Here is a 21,019-nt window from a genome sequence, read left to right as displayed (position 1 = left end):
AACGTTTCATTGTTCAATAATAATCGTTGAACGATCATCGCAATAGTCGCACCGAGGAAAACGTACCTTTCACACAAGGGTGGGAGCCGCCCTACGCTGTCAGAGTCGAAAACCCGCACTATCCACTAGACTCCACCATAGCTCATTCTTAATCATTGCAGATTAAAGATGAAATGAGGGGAAGATGAAGTGAAGGAGGAAATAGGAGTGCCTCGAGGAAAGCCCTCTGCTTTGTTCACCACAAGTTCCAGCACGATCTGTTCGGAGATCGAACCCGGGCCGCTGAATGGAGAACCTGCGCACTAGCGCTTGAGGACGGACGCGGCATGCAAGGTGCTCGAAGGGAAGACTTCTGGATGCATTTCTCAAGAACCATTGCCCGCCTTGCTCACGGATTTCCCTCGCTCCTCTCCGCCCGCGCTACGCGTGGATTCCCCACTCTGCTGCATATCAGAGGAGAGTATAAAGCTGTGGCCACCGCTGCCAGCAACACTCAGTGAACAGTGGCCCCACGAGGACGCGGTGCGGCGGTAGCTCATTTCTATCCCTCGTGACTGGATAAGACAGGAGAGTTCCGTTGTGTTGAGGGGACATTCTCGTTGTCTTTCGTGGGACCGCTGAGTAGTGCACGCGCGGAGACTTTTGCTTCTTCATCTGTGTTTTGGAATTCTGGAGTGAGTCATGCGATTACTCCGATCTGACAACTCGATGCTCTTTCTCCTGATCAGGACGACGCTGCTCATCATCAGCGCATGCGTCGCGACGTCGTACGGCGCTCCTGTCCAATCTGATACACAGGCAATGGTAAGAAAAAGTATCTACACAAAAGTGTTAGAAGTACTGCAATTTCTCGTCACGAATGTTTAATCATCATCTTCTGTTGATCTTGAATTCGTAAATAATCAGATAAAACTAGCGTTGAGGTAGTTGGGGGTGATTTTGGAAGTGAAAATCGTTGAATTTATAAGGGATTTTTTTGTGGAGATGTAGTTGATCGTATATGCAAGGCATAACAAAAGTCTAAACTAACCAAACCTAACAGATTCGCATATGCAAGGTGTATAAGTGGAGTACGAAGGGAACTACCTCAGCGCTAGTTTAGCTTTCTCTTTTATCAAAGCAAAATTTAAATTACATTAATTCTTTATTTTATATTTTATTCGCATATTTTGCAACATAAACTGGTTAAAATTAAAACATGTCAAAATATATGAAGAGTCCACTGCAAGAATGATGGATGTCACTTTCTTGTCGAAAATGAACCAAGACTGTCAATGCATAGCTTAAGACATATAGAATATACATAGAGAGTTATATGGCATTAACACTGATAGTCATTGTCCAGTAATGATCGGAAAATCACAGTTAAGCTTTGTGCGCTAAGCATTACAAACTTTCAATTGCTTCTCCTGCAAAATGTATTCCAAATGACATCCATCATTGTTGCAGTGGACTCTTCATATACGAGCGCGTATTTGTTCTACAAAATTTAGTATGCTCTAAATGTATAAATGTAGAAAAAAAGTGCAAAATGGGAGTATTTTGTACACCAAAAGTTTGAAAAACACTGAAATAAACTTAAAAGAAAGACCCAACCGTAACTCAGCACCTTGGGTGATCTAATTGGAGACCGGAGTTCAATTCCCGCCACTTTGGGTTGCAGAATAGGTTTCCTCCGAGTGTTTCGACTCTGCAATTTTTTTCAATCGTACTATTTTATTCACATCATTGTCTCACCTATTGTCAATAATCTCTCTAGTTTAAAAGAATCGTCAAATAAAAATTACCAAGTAATACATAAATTAAATTTACAAATACAGAAATTGCAGTACAATTATATATGTTTAAATTTAATAAATTAATTATTTGAAAGTTATCCTACGAGCAGCTGATACGTGAAACAACTATTACGTGTATGGGTAACATAAGTTCCTAATTTTAATTTATATAACAAGACGTGTTAAAAATTTGTCGTATTTCAAATGTCAAGAATTAGTGGCATAATATGTTGTAGTAGCTTTGGGTTGCACTCTAACCCTTAGGATAAGTTACTCTTCACTTCTTGATAAAGTCTAAAATACAAAATACATGCAAGAGCACTTTAATAGTTACTTTACGAAGAAAATTAACAAATTTGAGTAAATATTTGGTTTTTTCCTCACTAACGCAAAAACTATACTACTCCCTGGACCGAGTCACTCAATATCTTTGAATAATCACTTTACGAAGGACTTCCGCGTGAGTCACAGAACTGGAGAAACGATTCAGAGGAAACGCGTGAGTCGTACGGTTTCATAAACAAAGACGTAAAGTGAGTAAACATTTAAGTGCACTAGGTTCGGCTCTTAAGAATTTGCTAACAGACCGATGAAATCATGATTTATAGATAATTCATAACCATAGTTTTAACTTGGTAGTACATATACAGTAATTATGAATTAAGTAACAAGAATATAGATGTATAATTTCAATTATTAAAATATATGTGCTCTTGAGAGAGTTTTGCAGACAATTACGATTTTTCTTGTTCAGATATAACACTTACATCCTTTACTTCAAATTACTGTACATCACTTTGTTTTTGTTTCATGTGGGTAGGTTTCCTCTGATCTTTTAATATTCTCGTAAAGTTGATGGCATAGCCAATTAATTGTTTGTTTAGTTTTTGCAGTTCTTTGAGGGCTTGCTTGTCACAGTAACGATGATAGTGAAAGCTACTTCAAATGGTTTACAAGCCAAGATCACAAATTAAAGACTACATTACAAGCTTGTGTCTTGTTTGTGTATATAGTAACAAGGAAACATGTGTTAATGTTTTGACAGCTTGGTCCGTACTTTGGCGCTGAAAGGACCTAAGTCGTTAACCTAAACCGAATTACAATTCTAAAATATAAACACCTTCCAAATTTTTACATAATGTTGTGTAAAATGGAAGTTTCGAACTCTCGTTTTAATTGCTTTGGACCTTACTCACGAAGTGTCTTATCAGAATTATTTTGCATACATTTACAAAGAAAAGGATCAAATATAAGCAACTTAAATGAAGTACGTAAGAAGATTCTGGGGTTATAAATTAACTGGATATTTTAAAACAATAAGAGTTTTAACTTGACAATTACACTTCTACTACGTCATACTATTTTTGACCAATAAAACGGTACGAAAGGACGTCTTTCAACCAATCATGGCTGCTTATCGCACAATTTTATCGCGTCCCTAGCATTTGTTTAATTTTATCGCGTCCCTAGCATTTGTTTATTTTTATCACTACCCTAGCATTTGTTTCTTTGTTTGCCAACATTTCAAACTGCACTGTTCTGGACGTCAAAAAACAGAAAATTACAAACCACTCCAGTCGATGCACAGCACTTTCAAATATAAATCGCATTGGCATTCAAGAACAAGAATTAATAAAGAAGAGCACCATTCGGAATTCCTGAATAAGTTGAGGGATACACCATGTACATCAACGAGTTCACTTCTTTTACGCACACGTCCAATATAACATCAACTGAACCACCAACCATTAAAACATTCAAATTTGAAAACTGTACTTTCAATAATTGTTTCTTTTAAAATTATTCATGTTTATTTGTTATTTCATCATCGTTAATTAAAACGTTTCTTGTTTATTTCATCATCCCTAATTAAAACTTTTATAACACTTGTTTATATATTATTTAGGTTATGTTTGTTATAGCTTCAGCTATATGATATTATGGATAGTCACGTATCAGAGATTGTTTAATATTAAGATTTATTGAAAATCATCTGTCATGTGACGTTGATTATTGGTATCCGGATGATTGAAGTGGAATTCAAATGTTTTAATAAAAATGAAACTGAATCAACAAAGCCTTCTTGACTAGTAACCGTCCACAGAGTTCAATGAAGATTCCATAGTTGGCACAACTGATAACAAGAAAACATAATCATAAAACACTACTGCCATCTAGCGTAATGTTGAGATGGTACAATAATACATTTGAAGACAGTTGTATTTTAGTAAGCCAATTAATATTTTATTGTATTGGAGTATTTTGTTACTTATAATATTTATATACTTTCTTCTAGTCGCGTAATAGTCAATTAAACCCCACTCGAGTTTTGATTTTCTCTAGATAAATCAAAACCTCTAGTGAGATTACTGTTGATAATCAAATTTTAAAAATCATGAAATCCATTGATTTTTATCGTGTATAAAAAATTGAGCCAAACTCCCTCAGAAAATATGTTTGTTATTGCAAGTGATACTTTAAAGGAAAGACAGATATATGTATAGTATGTAGAGAGAGAGGGGGGGGGGTAGGTTAAATGACAACGTGAAAAGACTTAATTTTAATTGCTTCGAATCAGAATAGATTACTATTGATTAATGATGCTAATAATAATAATAATAATAATAATAATAATAATAATAATAATAATTGCAACTTTCATAAATGAATAGTACAATGAAACGGGTTAAATGAGAATGAATATAGCCTATTGATGAAACACTGATTAAATTAAATTTGATTTACATTATATTTACATTGACGCACAAATGAAGGTCAGATTTTGAATCTCGTAAATAATTTTCCTTGTTATTAAAATTTTCACGTACACAACAGGAAATGCATTATTCGATAAAATTGAAACTACGCCTCTTGATGTTCAGAATGACCGAATTGGCCCCTAGGTCTCATACCATTTCACATCCATTGAGTGAGCCAACATTTTACGAACGGAAGGAAGATTGGTTACACCCAGTCACGTAGGCTACACAGTGAGTCTAAAAATTTAGTCATCTATCGTTTGTTAATACAACATATTTCCAGTCATACCAGAAAATGACTCATGTCTCTTGTGATATCATTGACTGTCTCCTGTGACTGTTTTTCTGCACCAGTGATAGTTAATGGTGTCTTCAGGAAAAGAAAAAGCGGAAATAGCTACTTCAAAACAAATCTACACAAACTTTTATTTTTCCAAAAATTTTGTTTTCGTCAAGGTTCGAGCCTCTGCCTTCGAGGTTGAAAAGCCTTTCTCTCAATGATGGGCTACTGTAGATTTGATCCCAAGCATTAATTTGTATAAAATCAACAACAAACAATAGCATTACTCGCTGATGCCCCGGACTCCCATTGTGTCTTGTCACGTTATCATGGATGGCGGTTTGAAATATCACGCCGAATGCCTACGTTTGTCGCCTGGTTGAGTGAATTGCGTAGTTATCAGGCCAGCGTTATCATATCAGCTTTTTATCTAACTGATTGGAACAATGCGGTTAAGTTTTCTGTGAAACATTCGCCGGATTTTGTGGCGCAAGATTACGTCTCTAGTCGAGAGCTCCACGCACTTCCGTCCAGTAATTGACGCTCACATTGAGCGTCATCATTACTGCAAATTACACAAACTCAAACGAGCGCGCGCTTCTTTCTTTGTACAATTTTGTTTATGATTTTCTTTGTTACTTCACACTTTCCATTAGCAACAACAATAATGATTTTAACAGAGTTGATTTATGACGCGATTGTTACAGTAAGATACGTATTATGAGAAATTTTACCACCACCACCACCAATCATCATCATCATCATCATCATCATCATCATCATCATCAGCTTTCAATATTTGGAACGTTGGATCCACACTTATGTGAGGTTCAACATTAAATAGTTACAATTAGTGAACTCTATAGTCATGGCCAACAAGATCCGAGATCATTATTTCAGACAACAAAGGGCAAACACTAGACGAAGTACATGATATAACCGGGCATGGATGACACAATCAGAGACAATCATCGCAAATCTCCTAAATATTACATACAGTAGTACCATAGATAATTAATGACCTTCTTATATCATCATCACCACCATCATCATCATGTCCACACCTGTGGAGTAACGATCAGCGCGTCTGGCCGCGAAACCAGGTGGCCCGGGTTCGAATCCCGGTTGGGGTAAGTTATCTGGTTGACAGAGGTCTGCATCGGACGTTTTCGTTCGAGCGCCAAGTAGTTCATAGAATAATCCGATAGGTAGTGCACATGGATGATGGGTAAAATTGTCACGAGCGATAAATCCTCGAACGGTATAAGTCGAGCGTTAGACATTCGATCTTGTTACAGTGATGAACTGCGTAGTAACATCGTAAATTGTTTATCATTTCAAAACTTTGCAGTGTTTTTAACTCACCTCTCCATAGTACAACTACAAAACTTGCTTTAAAATGTAATATAAATGTTTTTTTTTTTTCCCACACAGGAGTGATTTTGTTTTTGCCACATCTGATAGATGTTATTGGATGTAAATGTAATTATTATAAACGGAGAACACAATCACGATAATTCAAGAACTGTATCAAGTTTTCTAGTAGTAGTAGTAGTAGTAGTAGTAGTAGTAGTAGTAATAATAATAATAATAATAATAATAATAATAATAATAATAATAATCTCTAATAATTAGTAATTTGCGTCTGTAACAGTTGTGCAGCATGATTATTCGTTTTATTATATTTTCTGTGACGTTATCTCTGTGCTAATATTGTTATTAATCTACTGCTATATCAATAATATTTTGGAAAACGTTTCTACATTGACGCAGTATATAGGCGGAACACTATGTATGGACCTATCATATTATATATGTGGTAAATCAAATATTGAATAATTATTAATTAGCAATAATAACTGTATATCGAAGTTTTTCATACTATTTTATTTATAACTTCATGTTCCTGTTTTGGTACGTTCCATAAACGCAGAAAATAAAGCCTTATTTTTACCGTGTGAGCAAAACATATGTGTATCTTATCTGTCGCCTTCCATACAAGATACGACATGTCGGTGAGATGACCTTGTACTGTGCTTCTATTTATTACGAGCGTATCACGACCGATCGTATCTCACTCGAGGGTGCGACACTCGACCGAGTTCAAGCGAGCGATTTAACTCCAATGCAGCACTCTGCTGGTTGAGGTTTTTTCCGGGGTTTTCCCCTCAACCCAATATGAGCAAATGCTGGGTAAATTTCGGTGCTGGACCCCTGACTCATTTCACCGGCATTATCACCATTTCATTCAGACGCTAAATAACCTAGATGTTGATAAAGCGTCGTAAAATAACCCAATAAAATAAAGAAAGTCATCATCATTATCATCGTCATCTTCATCATCCAGCAAGTCTTATACGCGGAATTATTGTAGTATGTTCAATTCTACTTATGTAGGCCTGTATGTGGTATTCAGTTGTTTGTGTAACAAATTAAATATTACATTTAGTTCTTCTCTGATACGTTTTTCTTATAATTTAATTTTGTATAACCTGCTACATGTAATAATAATAATAATAATAATAATAATAATAATAATAATAATAATAATATTGGTTTAAGTTCCAAAGACATCCAGTGAGTGTGAAATCTGTTGACATTCAAAAAAAGATAGCAATGAATGTTCCCTTGACATGATGTAGGCTATATACACGCTGCCCCATCTCATAACATGCATTACAAAAGAAATATCGTGTATGATGATTTTGAAGGAGTAAATATAAATAAAAAATAGGGTTGAAATAATAACTACAAAAACATAATAAACCGAATTTAGTGTGAGGTAGTCAGCACAAGATCGGCCGATAGCTTAAAACTGCAGTTCTTACGAGAAAGAAGAATCTGAACTTCCCTAACAGAAATCGAACCCAGGTCCGTTGATTTATAGATATGAACGTTAAAGCTTGAGCTAATTTTACATTATAAAATGATTAAACATTCGGCTCATATTATGTTCACCTGGATTTGAAGCTTGTTTCCGGAATGGCAAACCAATGCGCTTTAGCCATTTGGCCAAAAGTGCAGGCCTATGTTTATAACACGAATACTTGCGGATTAAAATTATTTTTCCGTCTGAAGTCAAATATCAGCCGGAAGTTTTCCGATGAAAACAGACTTAAACAGCATCGTACTTAATGAAATATTAATTATATCAATTACGAAATTAGTGTTTATTTTATGTCATTAAATCAATTGGTCAGAACGGACATTTTATTATGTAAATTCTTGGACAAAAGTTCGGAAGTTCAGAACATGAACTCTGATATTTCAGTGATTCGACACGGTGCGCTTGCTCGGAAAGAGTTCTTTGAAAACAATTAGTTCCGCACTGTGATGCATTATATAACTTTGACTTTACACATATTTAAAATACAATACAGTCAGAAGCTTAACAAACTTGTTTTTTTCCACATTAATTTCAAATCATAAATTAACGACTATACCAATATGACCGACTGCAGTGTACGCAACTGTTAAGGCGTGTGAGTTTGAATCCCAATTACGGCATGGATGTTTGTGTAAATTTGAAAGCACATAGTCTGTGTTGTTTTCGGTGGATACCTAGTATTTTTTATTCGCCTAGTGCTATTTAATAGGCCGAAAAGAAACTCCAAATATGTGCTTAGAATAAACTGCGACAGGGGTTAGAAATCCATCTACACCAGTACCCGCGCGGATGACATTTGTAATCCATATCTTTTAAAAAAAATAATAAATTCTTTCACACGTATGGATATAGTTTTACAGCATATTACATAATAGTAACATTACTTTACTGATTATATTAAACTATTTCTGATATAACAGTGTAACTCTATTTGAAATTTAATATTTAAATCAGTGATGTCGTCCACACCTGTGAAGTAACGGTAGCACGTCTGGCCGCGAAACCAGGTGGCCCCGGGTTCGATTCCCGGTCGGGGCAAGTTACCTGGTTGAGGTTTTTTCCGGGGTTTTCCCTCAACTTTCGGTGGTGGACCCCGGACTCATTTCACCGACATTATCACCTTCATCTCGTTCAGACGCTAAATAACCTAAGCTGTTGATAAAGCGTCGTAAAATAACCTAGTAAAATAAAAATCAGTGATGTCAATATAATATTATCAGTGGTATTATGATGCAAAGAATGTAATTAAAAATTCTACTGTTATTATTATACGGACTTGAATGTTAGTTATTATAAATTAAACTCTAGAGTTATTATCTTCTACTCCTAAAATTTAAGTCACTCTTGGATTCAAGTACATGTCTGTTTCATATGAGAAGAAGTCATTGTTCTGTATTATCAAGTATATCCACGTAATCATTTATATTTCAGGATAAAATAACCACTGCAACTATAGAAAATACGTGTAAAAGTGACTTATGTACGGTTTTTAGGAAGAAATCAAATTGCAAATAAGGAAATGGGAAAAATGCTCGTGTTCTCCTCTCTTAGAAACACTAGCCTTAGTGTCATTCACTCTCAAACATATATATTGCTTACTTACTTACTTACTTACTTACTTACTGGATTTTAAGGAACCCGGAGGTTCATTGCCGCCCTCACATAAGCCCGCCATTGGTCCCTATCCTGAGCAAGATTAATCCAGTCTCTATCATCATATCCCACCTCCCTCAAATCCTCCCATCTACGTCTCGGTCTCCCCAAAGATTTTATTCCGTCCGGCCTCCCAACTAACACTCTATATGCCTTTCTGAATTCGCCCATACATGCTACATGCCCTGCCCATCTCAAACGTCTGGATTTAATATTCCTAATCTAACCTAACATAACATATATATATATATATTGCTACAAAGAAAAAAGGGACAATTACATAGAAGCACTCCAGCTATCAAGGCTAAACTGTAACATGAAAGTACTGAAAATTTCACGCTGTCAGCATTGAAAGCGGACATACGATGGGACGATAAACAGCACTGGATTACAAATGTATGCCGCGCGACTACTGGAGAGTCAAACTGTAGAGGAAGTGTTGTCGAATTTCCTCGTCCTTGCCATTCTTTATCTTCGTACATCAATAACCTGTACGGCTTAAAATGTGTAAAGAACAAATGCCATTATTCTCATATTAAAAAGATTCTCTTTCTGAGGAAAACCGCACCGTTTAACTATGAATTGTTTTGTATCTGTACTAAATATACTGTTCCATAAATTTTTATTGTTGAATTCAAAGTTTTACAATGTGAATTCTTGTTTCATTTTTATGATAACTATTTCTAATTTTAACTCAATTCTGAATCCTCTAAAATGATCATTACACCACTACTCTGTAGGTTCTTAATTCCAAGGTAAATTTTAATACAAGTACAATTTGAAGGTCTATGGTGAAATAACATAAATTGTTTCGAAACTCTATCGGCCATTAAAGAATTTTCTGTCTCTGTAGGCATCAAGGTTGAGGGTTTGATGACGGAACAGAATATCGCGCAAGCCTTTATTTCCAGCATTCTGAGTCTCGAACTGTGATCAGAGATTGTATCATGCTACATCACGTCACCAACGCCGTTCGGCGAAATAGCTCGATCATTTTCCTTTCCTCATTATTCTGATGACGTCTTAACCACAAAATTCATGGGTGCGACGGAATTATATGCTATTATAACTTAAGCGAATAAAATTGCAGTGTTTCGATGTCTGCAAAATTGAAGATAAATATATACGACAGTGCACACTTAAAACAAAAACATATATGCGGAAACAAAAATTGAAATAAAAAAATCCGTACAGGCAGGTGTAAAGAGCAAGGTCAAGGTTTCTTCTGGATTATTTACATACTGTTTTTCTTTTCATTTTCAATAAATTTCTACCAGCTAGATGATCGACGCACAATTCTATGAACAAATTATCCGAGTTACTTCAGTATTCACCAATGTACTATGTCATGAGACAGTATTTTAAAAGAAGCGTTAACTATGTAATTGTCCTATTTTGCTAATAAAAATTCCGTGAAAAATCCGTACTGATCATTTAAGTTTTCGTTTAGAGTTCTAAATTACACATGGAATTTAATGGAACGGGAAAAGTTACGTCGTTAGCTATTATTCATTTCACAATACCATTTACACGTAATTCATAATTGCTTACATCGCGACAGAATGATTTCTTGGAACAGGGCCGAACTATCACCATTTGATGGACACGAGTATGACCACTAACAGTCACTACATCCTTTGTCATTCGGTGATTCATCATCAAAATTACGATGAGCGGCTATTTGCGAAATTCAGAAACTGACTGGCATTTCAGAAAACCGAGAGAACTTCAATTTCCCAGCCATTTTTTTCATCTTCTTGTTTGAAATTGTTTTTCTTTTCCACAATATCTTCCGTATTTTATTTGTTTATTCTTATTTGTATTAATTTTTACATTCTTACACGAATCCAGGCGTTGACACCATTTTAACTGTCTTGCATTCCCTTGGTAGGCCTATTAATATCACAGAAATGTGGATTTAAAATAACCATTGCTCTAACATTAAATACCTTACTCTATGCCGATGATCAAGTCATAATTTCCAATTCAGAGGATAATTTACAAAGAGGATTATATACGTTAAATAAAGTATTGAAAGATTTTGGGATGGAAACTTCAGCACAAAAATTAAAAGTAATGGCATTTTTAGGACAAGACCCAGTCAGAAGTAAGATAATACACAATAACCATTGCCTCGAACAAGTACAAAATTTGAATTATTGGTTTGTCAAATATCTTATCAAAATGAAAAAGATGTGAACAAGAAAATTACCGAATTTACACAAATTCTAGGAATAATAAACAATAAATTAAATGCTAAATTAGTACAAAAATCTACAAGAATAGAAATATATAATACACTAGCATTACCCTCCCTTTTATACGGAAGCGAGATTTGGACATTAAAAAAAAAAAAAAAAAAAAAAACATGAACAGAATCAAAGCAACGTAAATGAAATTTTTCAGGACGACAGCAGGATATACTCTTTTAGACCGAAAAAGGAATGAAGAAATTTTAGAACAATTAGAAGTAGAGTCAGTAGATGAAAAAAAATCATCAGATACAAATTAAATTGGCTAGATCATGTAAGAAGAATGGAAAATTCAAGAATCTAAAAAATTATGATGCAGTATAAACCTAGAGGACATCGTCGACCAGGAACACCTTTTAGAAGACTGCTAGATGGTGCCGAAACAGGTCTACAGAGGCCTAATTCGCGAAGGATAATGATGATGATGAATGTAAATTTGTGCGGTAGCGTTACATTGGTTTATGAAGATATAGTGAGATAGTGGCAGAGAGTGGAATGAAAATAACATTAAAACTATTACAAGTCGTGGCGGCACATGGAATACCGGGATGTTCAACTCCCGCATTTGCAGGAAATCGGCATTAGTAGCATTTCTGTTATTGAGGCTGATTGGCCATAGTGAAGATTGTAACACTGGAAAAGAAATCCATGATCCCATCCGAAATCGAATCCGCGATCTTCCAGCGATCAACACCTTAACTGCGCGTCCCGAAAATAATATAGAAACAACATTTAAAAATATGTATAGAGAAGAATTACATCATACAGAGAGGATGCCTGATAACAGAATCTGTGTGTTTCATATCTACTGACTAGCGGAACTCCAGAAATCCATCCGAAAACGCGGAAAGACCACTTTTAACAAAGAAAATGAAATCGTATCTGTAGTTTTTTGTTTATAAATATTTATTCGTCATTATAAACCGAGAATTAGGTCTGTTTTAGTCTTACTCAATCGTGTATTAAAACGGCATTCTTTTTCGTCTATAAAAATTGCTTTGTAATCTATTGTTATCCTCGGAAGTTCGTTTCTACTCGTCCTGAAAATGTCCAATAAATTATTTTAGGCATTTTTTCGACTTAATAAAATGACTGGTTCTTTCTTCAACGTTTCAAAAATGTCCCAACATCTCGTCTGATCTAAGATTGCGTAGGCCTGCCTACTCGCCGCTTTTTTATTTAATTTCTACTTCTTAAGGCTCATTCACAATGAAAATTAAACATAACGTAAGCGTTAACTTAACGTTACAGTAAAATCAAGAAGTCATACCATCACTCACGATGGGAACATAAACATAACAGCAAACATACTTGGTAACCATGGAAACATAACAACGACGCCATTTCCTCATATTCTGTCGTATACTTCAGCGCTCAACGATTGTGTTCTGTTTGCAAATCACGTAAGCATAAGCATGAAAGTTTGGAGTTTGCAAACTTCCATGTTAACGTCTTACGGTAATGTTTATGCCAATGCTAATGTGAATGATTGTGAATGATCCCATTTGATAGCCTGGGCGCAAACTTCTGTGTTTATGTTACGGTTATGTTTAATTTTCATTGTGAATGGGCCTTTACAGTGTGTTCTTGTCTTTCCTCTGGAAGTCTAGGCTACAGTGTTGTATGATGATGATGATGATGATGATGATGATGATGATGATGAAAGAGAAATCGACAATATTTTCATAGACTAGTTTTGCTGAGAACAGCCCAAGCCGAGGCTTATAGGCTTCCAGTTTAGACGCCGTTTTTTCTTTCCTCGCAAAGTGACGCGTCACTTAACAGTGGGCGATTAATCATGCCACCCTCTGTAATCTGTTTCATGTCGGATGCGTCTTTGTGGGAGTCATATTCTTCCCAGATACTTTTAGGTACGACCAGATGCCAAGCAGAATTCTGTGCAGCACACACCGACGGTGACAGAGTTTGCAAAAATTTCAGCAACCTTCCGTTCAGTGACTTCCAGAATTTGACACAACTACCAGTGCAATAGTGGAAAGGTTTTGTTATCTCACGTCTAGATACGGACTTAAAGACGACAGTGATTTGTATCTCCTCGCAACTTCCAAAATGGCTACAGTACATATTTTGTCTTCCATAAAAAGGGTGCCCAGGTTCGTGACCCGAGTTAGTTCATAGCTGCGAAGAAGGCAGGTCTTCATTAATAAGCTCCAAAACGGTTAGCGGGTCCTTACAAGTCACCGAGGCTGTTCTGAGACTGTGAGATGTATGTAAACCTATTCGTTTATCATGACATGGTAAGATAGGGTATTATGATGTGGTATGATTTGACATTTTATTATAGGAAGCGGCATAATAATGTAGTGACTTGATTTCATAGCATATATCGTCGGTTTACAAGCGAAACACATCAATTAAAAAATATTACTTCTGACAAAAAAAGCGTATATAAAGTACGGGCTATTCCATCTCAAATCGACCGAAATAGAGAGAAAATTGACCTTGCAATTTTTAAATACAATGAAACTTTTTCTGTCCGTTGACAACTGTGATACAATGCTTTGTGCAAAGTTTGAGGCATCAGAACTTCATAGTTTTGAATTTAAAATATTTAAATTTATCGTATTTTCATAAAATTTGCAACTTTAAACTGTTGTGGCTCCGAAACCCTTTCACCCAGTGATCAAAATCATGGTTTATTTTGATGCTGAGAAATTAAAGTTTATATTGACATGTAAACAGTTTTTCTTACTTTTTATGGAAATGGAGAAATTTAGATTTTTCCTCATTAACACGCCTTTGCCCACGAAAAAATATTTTTAAAATATATGGTTAGATTCCGTATTGAAAGTGCAAATAAACACATGTTTTTACTGGTGCACCGTTGATAAGAAAGTATTTAAAATATCAAATAAAGAAAATAAATAGTAGGCGCGTGAACTAACCAGCTTACTGTGAGACGGGAGCTAGCCTACGCAAGCAAGGTCAGGAGACATAAACACGTGATGTTTCGTTTAGTAGCGCATAGCTGGACTAGCTTTATCACAAGTTTTCATAAACACAGAAGTAAAATGACGCCCAACGCTCGCTTATCTTCAGCTCTCGGTCAGTGCTTGCGGTACTGCGCCGTTCAAGTCTAGGCGTGTGAAAATAATCTATTTAATACCCTCGAAACTTATTGCCGAGCCACTAAGCAAACAATGCCGAATCCCTCTTAATAATGCAAGGTTTTTTTCTCAATATTTTTTTACATTTTTACACATGGGCAAAAAGCCTAAAAGTAAGTAAAATCAGATTACCTTTCTCTCTGTGTACAATAAAAATAAGTATTACTAATTCTTAACATAACCTACCAAATGTCAGCTTCAAAATGAGCTCTCGTTCAATGTTCTGCAGTAAACGGTTCCAGAGTTCTGGGCGCTGAAAGAGGCTTGTTTTTATAAAATACGCTAAATTTGTCGCTAAATAATACGAAAACCGTTTGACTTTCGATAGTATATTTTTGAAAATGCACTCTCCTCAGTACCTTGTATAAATAGGGAAAAAATTAGAATATCAAAAAAATGCGAGTTTTTTTACTGGTCGATTTCATATGGAATAGCCAGTATGTGTATAAACTTAGGACTAAATACACATAATATTTTGAGGATTCAGTTTTGTCAGGAGCTTTCAAAACGTCTTTTTCTCAGAGGCAATACTTTTGATTTAATGTGTTTGACGATGTGATATGGTACCGGTATGCCTATTATTATATATTATAATTAATGCGACCCGCGCCGTGGCGTCGTGGTCTGGGCATCCTACTTAGGACTCGCGTTACGAGATACGCTGGTTCGAGTCCTCGTGGGGGAAGAAATTTCGGCCGGTGTATGGGACCGGTGCCCACCCAGCATCGTGATGCACTTGGGAAGCTGCGATAGGTAGCGAAATCCAGTTGCGAAAGCCAGCTATAACGGCTGGGAGGATTATCATGCTAACCACACGATACCTCCATCCTGTTTGGATGATCGTCCACCTCTGCTTCGGCATGTGGGTGTGAGGCCAGCAGCCGGGTGGTCGGTCTGGACCCTTCACGGACTGTAACGCCACGGATTATTATATTATTATAATAATTATATAGTGTGATATAATATAACACACATCATATATGATATGATAAGATATGTGTTATAGCTTAAGATACATGGTATATAATATATAAAGGGACGCTGTAGCGTCGCGGCGTAATGCTACAAAGCCGTAAGGTTGCGGGCTCGATTCTTGGTGCGGTCATGGATTTTCTTCATTGATCTAATGATTTCTAATCCTTCCAGCCGCACCACGACCCTGGGGTTTACGCAGTCTTTAACAGAAATGGGTACCAGGGACGTACAGGCGGCGGGCACGTAGGACTGACATCCCTACCGCCTTAACCTCCCGTCATCCTCTGGGACAATTTAGCCTCTGCTAGGTTTGACTTTGCATACAATAATAAACCATACGGAAGAAGCAGAGGCAATCGGACCAATAAAATTAGTTACAAGTTTTAAGTCTCGTAATCACGAAACTCAGCCCTGATTACACAAGATCACTAGGCAAACGGATAGTATAACCCAGCGTTTCTCAAACTTTTTTGAAGTGGGGACCACTTTTTAAAGTCGGAACATTTCCACGGACCACCTTACTCTTGTTCTCTTCGAAAGCAAATTTATCATTTTTGTAGCATATATTTTAATACCAGTATACCTATGGCATAAGAAAGATTTCAAACAAATAACTGCTAACAGGCAAGCGACGAATCAACAATGCACAGAATTTATTATAAGTTACTTATGATTGGCTACAAAAAATATAATTAGAAAAGTATTGTAATTTGAATTTCTGGATCTGATTCGCTCGGATTTTAAAATAGGCAGAGTCTAAAATTTCTTATATCGTCATCTGGAAAAACAGAAATAAAAAGAATTAATGCAGAAACATGCCCCATTTTCAACAAGTAAATATGCAATTTGGCACGTTCTATTATTGGTCCATTTTCAACAAGTAAATATGCAATTTGGCACGTTCTATTATTGGTCCATTTTCAACAAGTAAATATGCAATTTGGCACGTTCTATTATTGGTCCATTTTCAACAAGTAAATATGCAATTTGGCACGTTCTATTATTGGTCCATTTTCAAGAAGTAAATATGCAATATGGCACTTTCTATTATTGGTGTACGACGTACAGTACGTGACCATTTCAATGTGCAGACTGGGTGTCAGCAAAACTATTAAGAAAGTCATAAATACATGAAAATATTCGGTACTTTGGTCCTCTGTTATGAATTCGGGTGGTCCCTGGGTGGGTTACAGACGCGGAATGTGCAGGGAAAATATGGCGACAAACATCACGTTCATAGTGCTTTAAATCCCTCTTTTGTTGCTGAGAGTAGATTGGGAATTCGGTAGAAGAGTAGGGTAATAAATTTCATAAAACTGGAAAAAAAAGTGAAAGGCGATTGCCATGTGTCATTTCCAAACTGAGATTTTCAGCTATAGTGTGATACGCAATTCGTTTGAATTGTATTTTTTCTTCTGTCTTTTTTGAAGGACCACAAGGGCAGACATCGAGGACCACAGGTGGTCCGCGGACCATAGTTTAAGAAACGCTGGTAACCTGTCATTTCCAAGTTTATTATTATTCTTAAACAAATTTTTCTTTGACTATCTCTGCTACGAATCATATCTTGAATCACTGTTTCATGAAACAGTTCGTCATAGCAATAGGATACAAGTCACTTTCATCGAGGCCAACAGGTAGGGTTAAGCCATAGCTGGGAAATGAGTAACGGATATAAATGTTCAAGATGTGATAAAAAACAGGCATGTTAGTCAACAACAGGTTTCTTGCGAAGCTTCATCGGTCCATCTATTATTCCACCGATATCTTCGCGTCTGAAGGATGACGCTGTATTGTTTTCCCGGTATTGGCAGAGCATCAGGTTTATTCATGTTGTTTATTTGCCTCGATTGATAAATTATTTGTTTATAGAAAAGCATTTCATGTCCACTTTACATTACAGAAACTATTTAGAGACAAGATGATGAAGCGGAGGCAATGAAGTAATAAGTGGAATGAAAATGGCTATAGATACGGAAGTGTTCGGATTGAACTTCTCCACATTCGCAAATCTCATAGGATCAGGCAGCTGTCGAGTCCTAGTGCTGTCTGATGAGACATCGTCAGCTGAATAACTGAACTGTGGTTGGTCCTAAGACGTATAGCATCACAATATTAATTTTTAGTATTTACTCGAAAGGTAGACATTTCTGTCGTCTGTCATAATCTTATACCGTATTCATACTATACATAAACTGGTGTAGAGACTTATTTTTTCTTCAGAGCTCAATATAAAATAAGGTTTAATTAATTTAAAATATTAACACTAATAATAATAATAATAATAATAATAATAATAATAATAATAATAATAATAATTTAACAAGCCCATTGTTGGATCTGAGGTTCACGGGTTCAAACCCGGACGAGAGGCGAAATTTGAAGGGCGATAAAATCTTTAAAATGGCTTTCCTCTAGAGGAAAATGAAACTGTCTCTCCCATTTATTAGATTTACGGCAAGTGAAAGGATCGTGTCCCTCATAGAGAACTGCAGTTAAAATTTGTGGCTATTTCTCGTTCGCGTTCTATGTTGAGCTAAACAACCTCTGCAGTTGAAACGTTAAAATTATCGTTAGGCCTATATAAACCATTACTAGGCCTACTATACTGTCTGGGTGAAGTTACCTCTTTTATCATACTAAATAATAGATGTCATTAACTGATTACTTCGTAGTAATTTTAAAATAAAAGTTTGAGGTTTTCAACAATTTGGATGAAATCATTCTGTATCCTGCACTACAAATGCAATTCTTATTAAGTTTTTATGTAACATACTCTTATTTTCGACCTAGACCTACAACCTATTAAGGTGTAAGATTACAGATTATTCCTACACAGATCAGATGAAAGATGTTTTATGATGTAAAGCTATCTTAAGGTAACGATAACAAAATAATTCTGTCATTTGGTCAGATGTATTTTTAGAATTTTCCTCTTAAATGAACACATCTTTAACTGCTTGTAAACATCTCAAGGTTAAAGTAACTTCTTCAAGGTACGGACGACCAACTCTGCGGCTAAATTTTTTTCGTAACTTCAACATTGCCATGATTACTGGAAAGAGAATACCACTGAAAATTTTCCTAATTATTTGAATATGAAGTAGGTACTTCGATGTTCACACTCATCTTGATATGTAAATGTAGGGATAGTGCTTCTAAAACAAATTATTTCAGTGAGTGAAATAATGCGTGTCAAACGTTTTACTTTTTGCACTAGGCAGAAGATAGTACAATGGAAAAGTACCTCCTGGTTGAGTGTTAGAGAAGGCCGTATGGCCTTAACTCTGCCAGGTTAAATAAATTATTATTATTATTATTATTATTATTATTATTATTATTATTATTATTATCATTACGCCATTTCTTTCCATATCACTGTCTCTGTAGTCAAAACATTTAAATAAATTACAATTCCAGTCCAAGTATCATCATATTGTCCTCTGCAATTGAAAGATAACGTTAAGAAAAGAATTAAAGTTTCAAGAAACGAATAGGCTGACATTCTTATTGTCAGATATGAGAAAAGCGTGAGCGATCGTAACGACAGGTCCTTGAGGTAAAGACAGGAAGAATCGTAGCTGATCGAATGGTCAATCAAAGTGCTGCTGGCGAATATAACGAAGAACGACGGAGTCGAGGTCACATGGAACAGGTGACGGCGCGTTGTCTAGAATGTCAAATGCTTTCTCCATCTTGGTGAAGAATCCGTAACCTCGACGATAGCAGCAATCGGAAGTCGTGCGGAAGCGCGTTGCGAGCGGCCCTGGGATTCCACTGTCCCATGGAAATTAAATAATGTTGTTATTTCATTACGGGCAGTTGGGCATGCACTGAAAACGCTCGTAATAGACTTGCAAACCCATTACTTCCATCAGCATACAATTCACTCACAATAGGATACAGAATTGTACAATACAACTCACTTCAGGTTTTTGTTACGTTTTCATAATCTGAAGTTAACATCTGTATTACCTACTCTTTAAATATTTATATATTAAATTGTTAAAATTAAATGAAAAACAATGCGTATAGTTTCTTATTTTTTAAAGGTTGTTCCTTAACCCTTAACTTGGTAAAGCATCATTTCTCACACTAGTTTATTAAACCTTGTCGGACCGTAAAGAAAACAACTATCGCAATGTCCATATTTTTATATGTTGTACAATATTATACTACTGTGAAATTTTAATTTTCCTACCAATTTTTTTCTATTGTTCTATTAAAATTATAGCATATAGCCTATTAACCTGTTGTATCCTATAGGCTACATTGTGAATTTAAGGGTTAAGTCGGAAAAACAACCATTCTTGATGCTTTTAAATACATTTTTGGGTTAAGTCGGAAAAACAACCATTCTTGATGCTTTTAAATACATTTTTGGGTTTCGTGAATAATAATGCTGAATTTTCAAGAGCCTTATCGTGTTAAAAGAAGCCTCCGATTTATGTTCTTAATTTACATTTTTAACTTCTGTTCAGATAATATTTCGCAAAGATTTTTTTAATTAAAGTTTTGACGTTTTAAGAAAGTTTTTTCTTGAGGTTGATAATTATTTTCATGTCTAAAGGAACATTGTATTGAAGCTTTGTAATTAAACATTTTCAGATTCACTGAAAACATTTTAGTCTATAGAAACTTTTATATGTTTAAGATTTCCAGAACGTGTTTTCTTCGGAATTGCGAATTATACTTTTCATGTTTTAGGAAGCTTTGTTATTGAGTTTTAAAATTATATCAAGAAACACTTTAATCGAGGAATTTAAAAAATGGTCTCGGAGTTAGTTAGCATTAGGACATTATATTCCAATCTGAAATCATGGTGTCTATGTTTCATGTACTATGACTGTCGACGTGAAAAGTGACATAAAGATATTTCAAATGTTTGTATTTGTTTCCACGAGACCGCCGGATGTAGAAGGATATGGCCAGCTTTTAGAACTCAATTTAAGGGAGAAAGTGCAGCAGAAATCAACAAAGGATTGAGGGCGGAACAGTTCGATAACTGTAACATTGATGATGACAAATTAGAGGACCAGTGTTGCAACACAGGACGGGAGGTTTGCGAATTCCTTGTGCTGTTGTCCCTATGTTATATCTTCCTTTCAACACGAAAATGAGGATTTGTTACCGAAACTGACGAGGTAATGTTGACGTAATGCTTCATTAAGGTATTCCATTTAATGCAAGTATATTTCTTCTTCGTATTTATACTGTTAATCTCGTCCGTGATCGAGGTTTCTCGTGGAAGAATAGCTAATTCTTCGCACGGCTCCCAACCTGAAGTACTTGCATAATGCGTTCCGT

At 35.7% G+C, this 21,019-nt stretch overlaps 1 protein-coding gene across 8 annotated transcripts in view; it reads left to right on the top strand.

The window, feature by feature from the left end:
- The first annotated feature begins 481 nt into the window (after nt 1-481).
- The window catches only part of Mmp1 (Matrix metalloproteinase 1), an 87,220-nt gene continuing 66,682 nt past the window's right edge, over nt 482-21,019 (top strand). For all 8 annotated transcript variants that reach the window (XM_069812751.1, XM_069812753.1, XM_069812754.1 and 5 more), the window contains exon 1: nt 482-804. In XM_069812751.1, coding sequence (XP_069668852.1) covers nt 682-804 — 123 coding nt within the window. In that variant the 5' untranslated portion in view covers nt 482-681. The remainder of the gene's footprint in view (nt 805-21,019) is intronic.

Source organism: Periplaneta americana, chromosome 16 (genome assembly GCF_040183065.1).
Source record: "Periplaneta americana isolate PAMFEO1 chromosome 16, P.americana_PAMFEO1_priV1, whole genome shotgun sequence".
Taxonomy (NCBI): domain Eukaryota; kingdom Metazoa; phylum Arthropoda; class Insecta; order Blattodea; family Blattidae; genus Periplaneta; species Periplaneta americana.
This window is presented reverse-complemented; position numbering and strand designations above follow the sequence as displayed.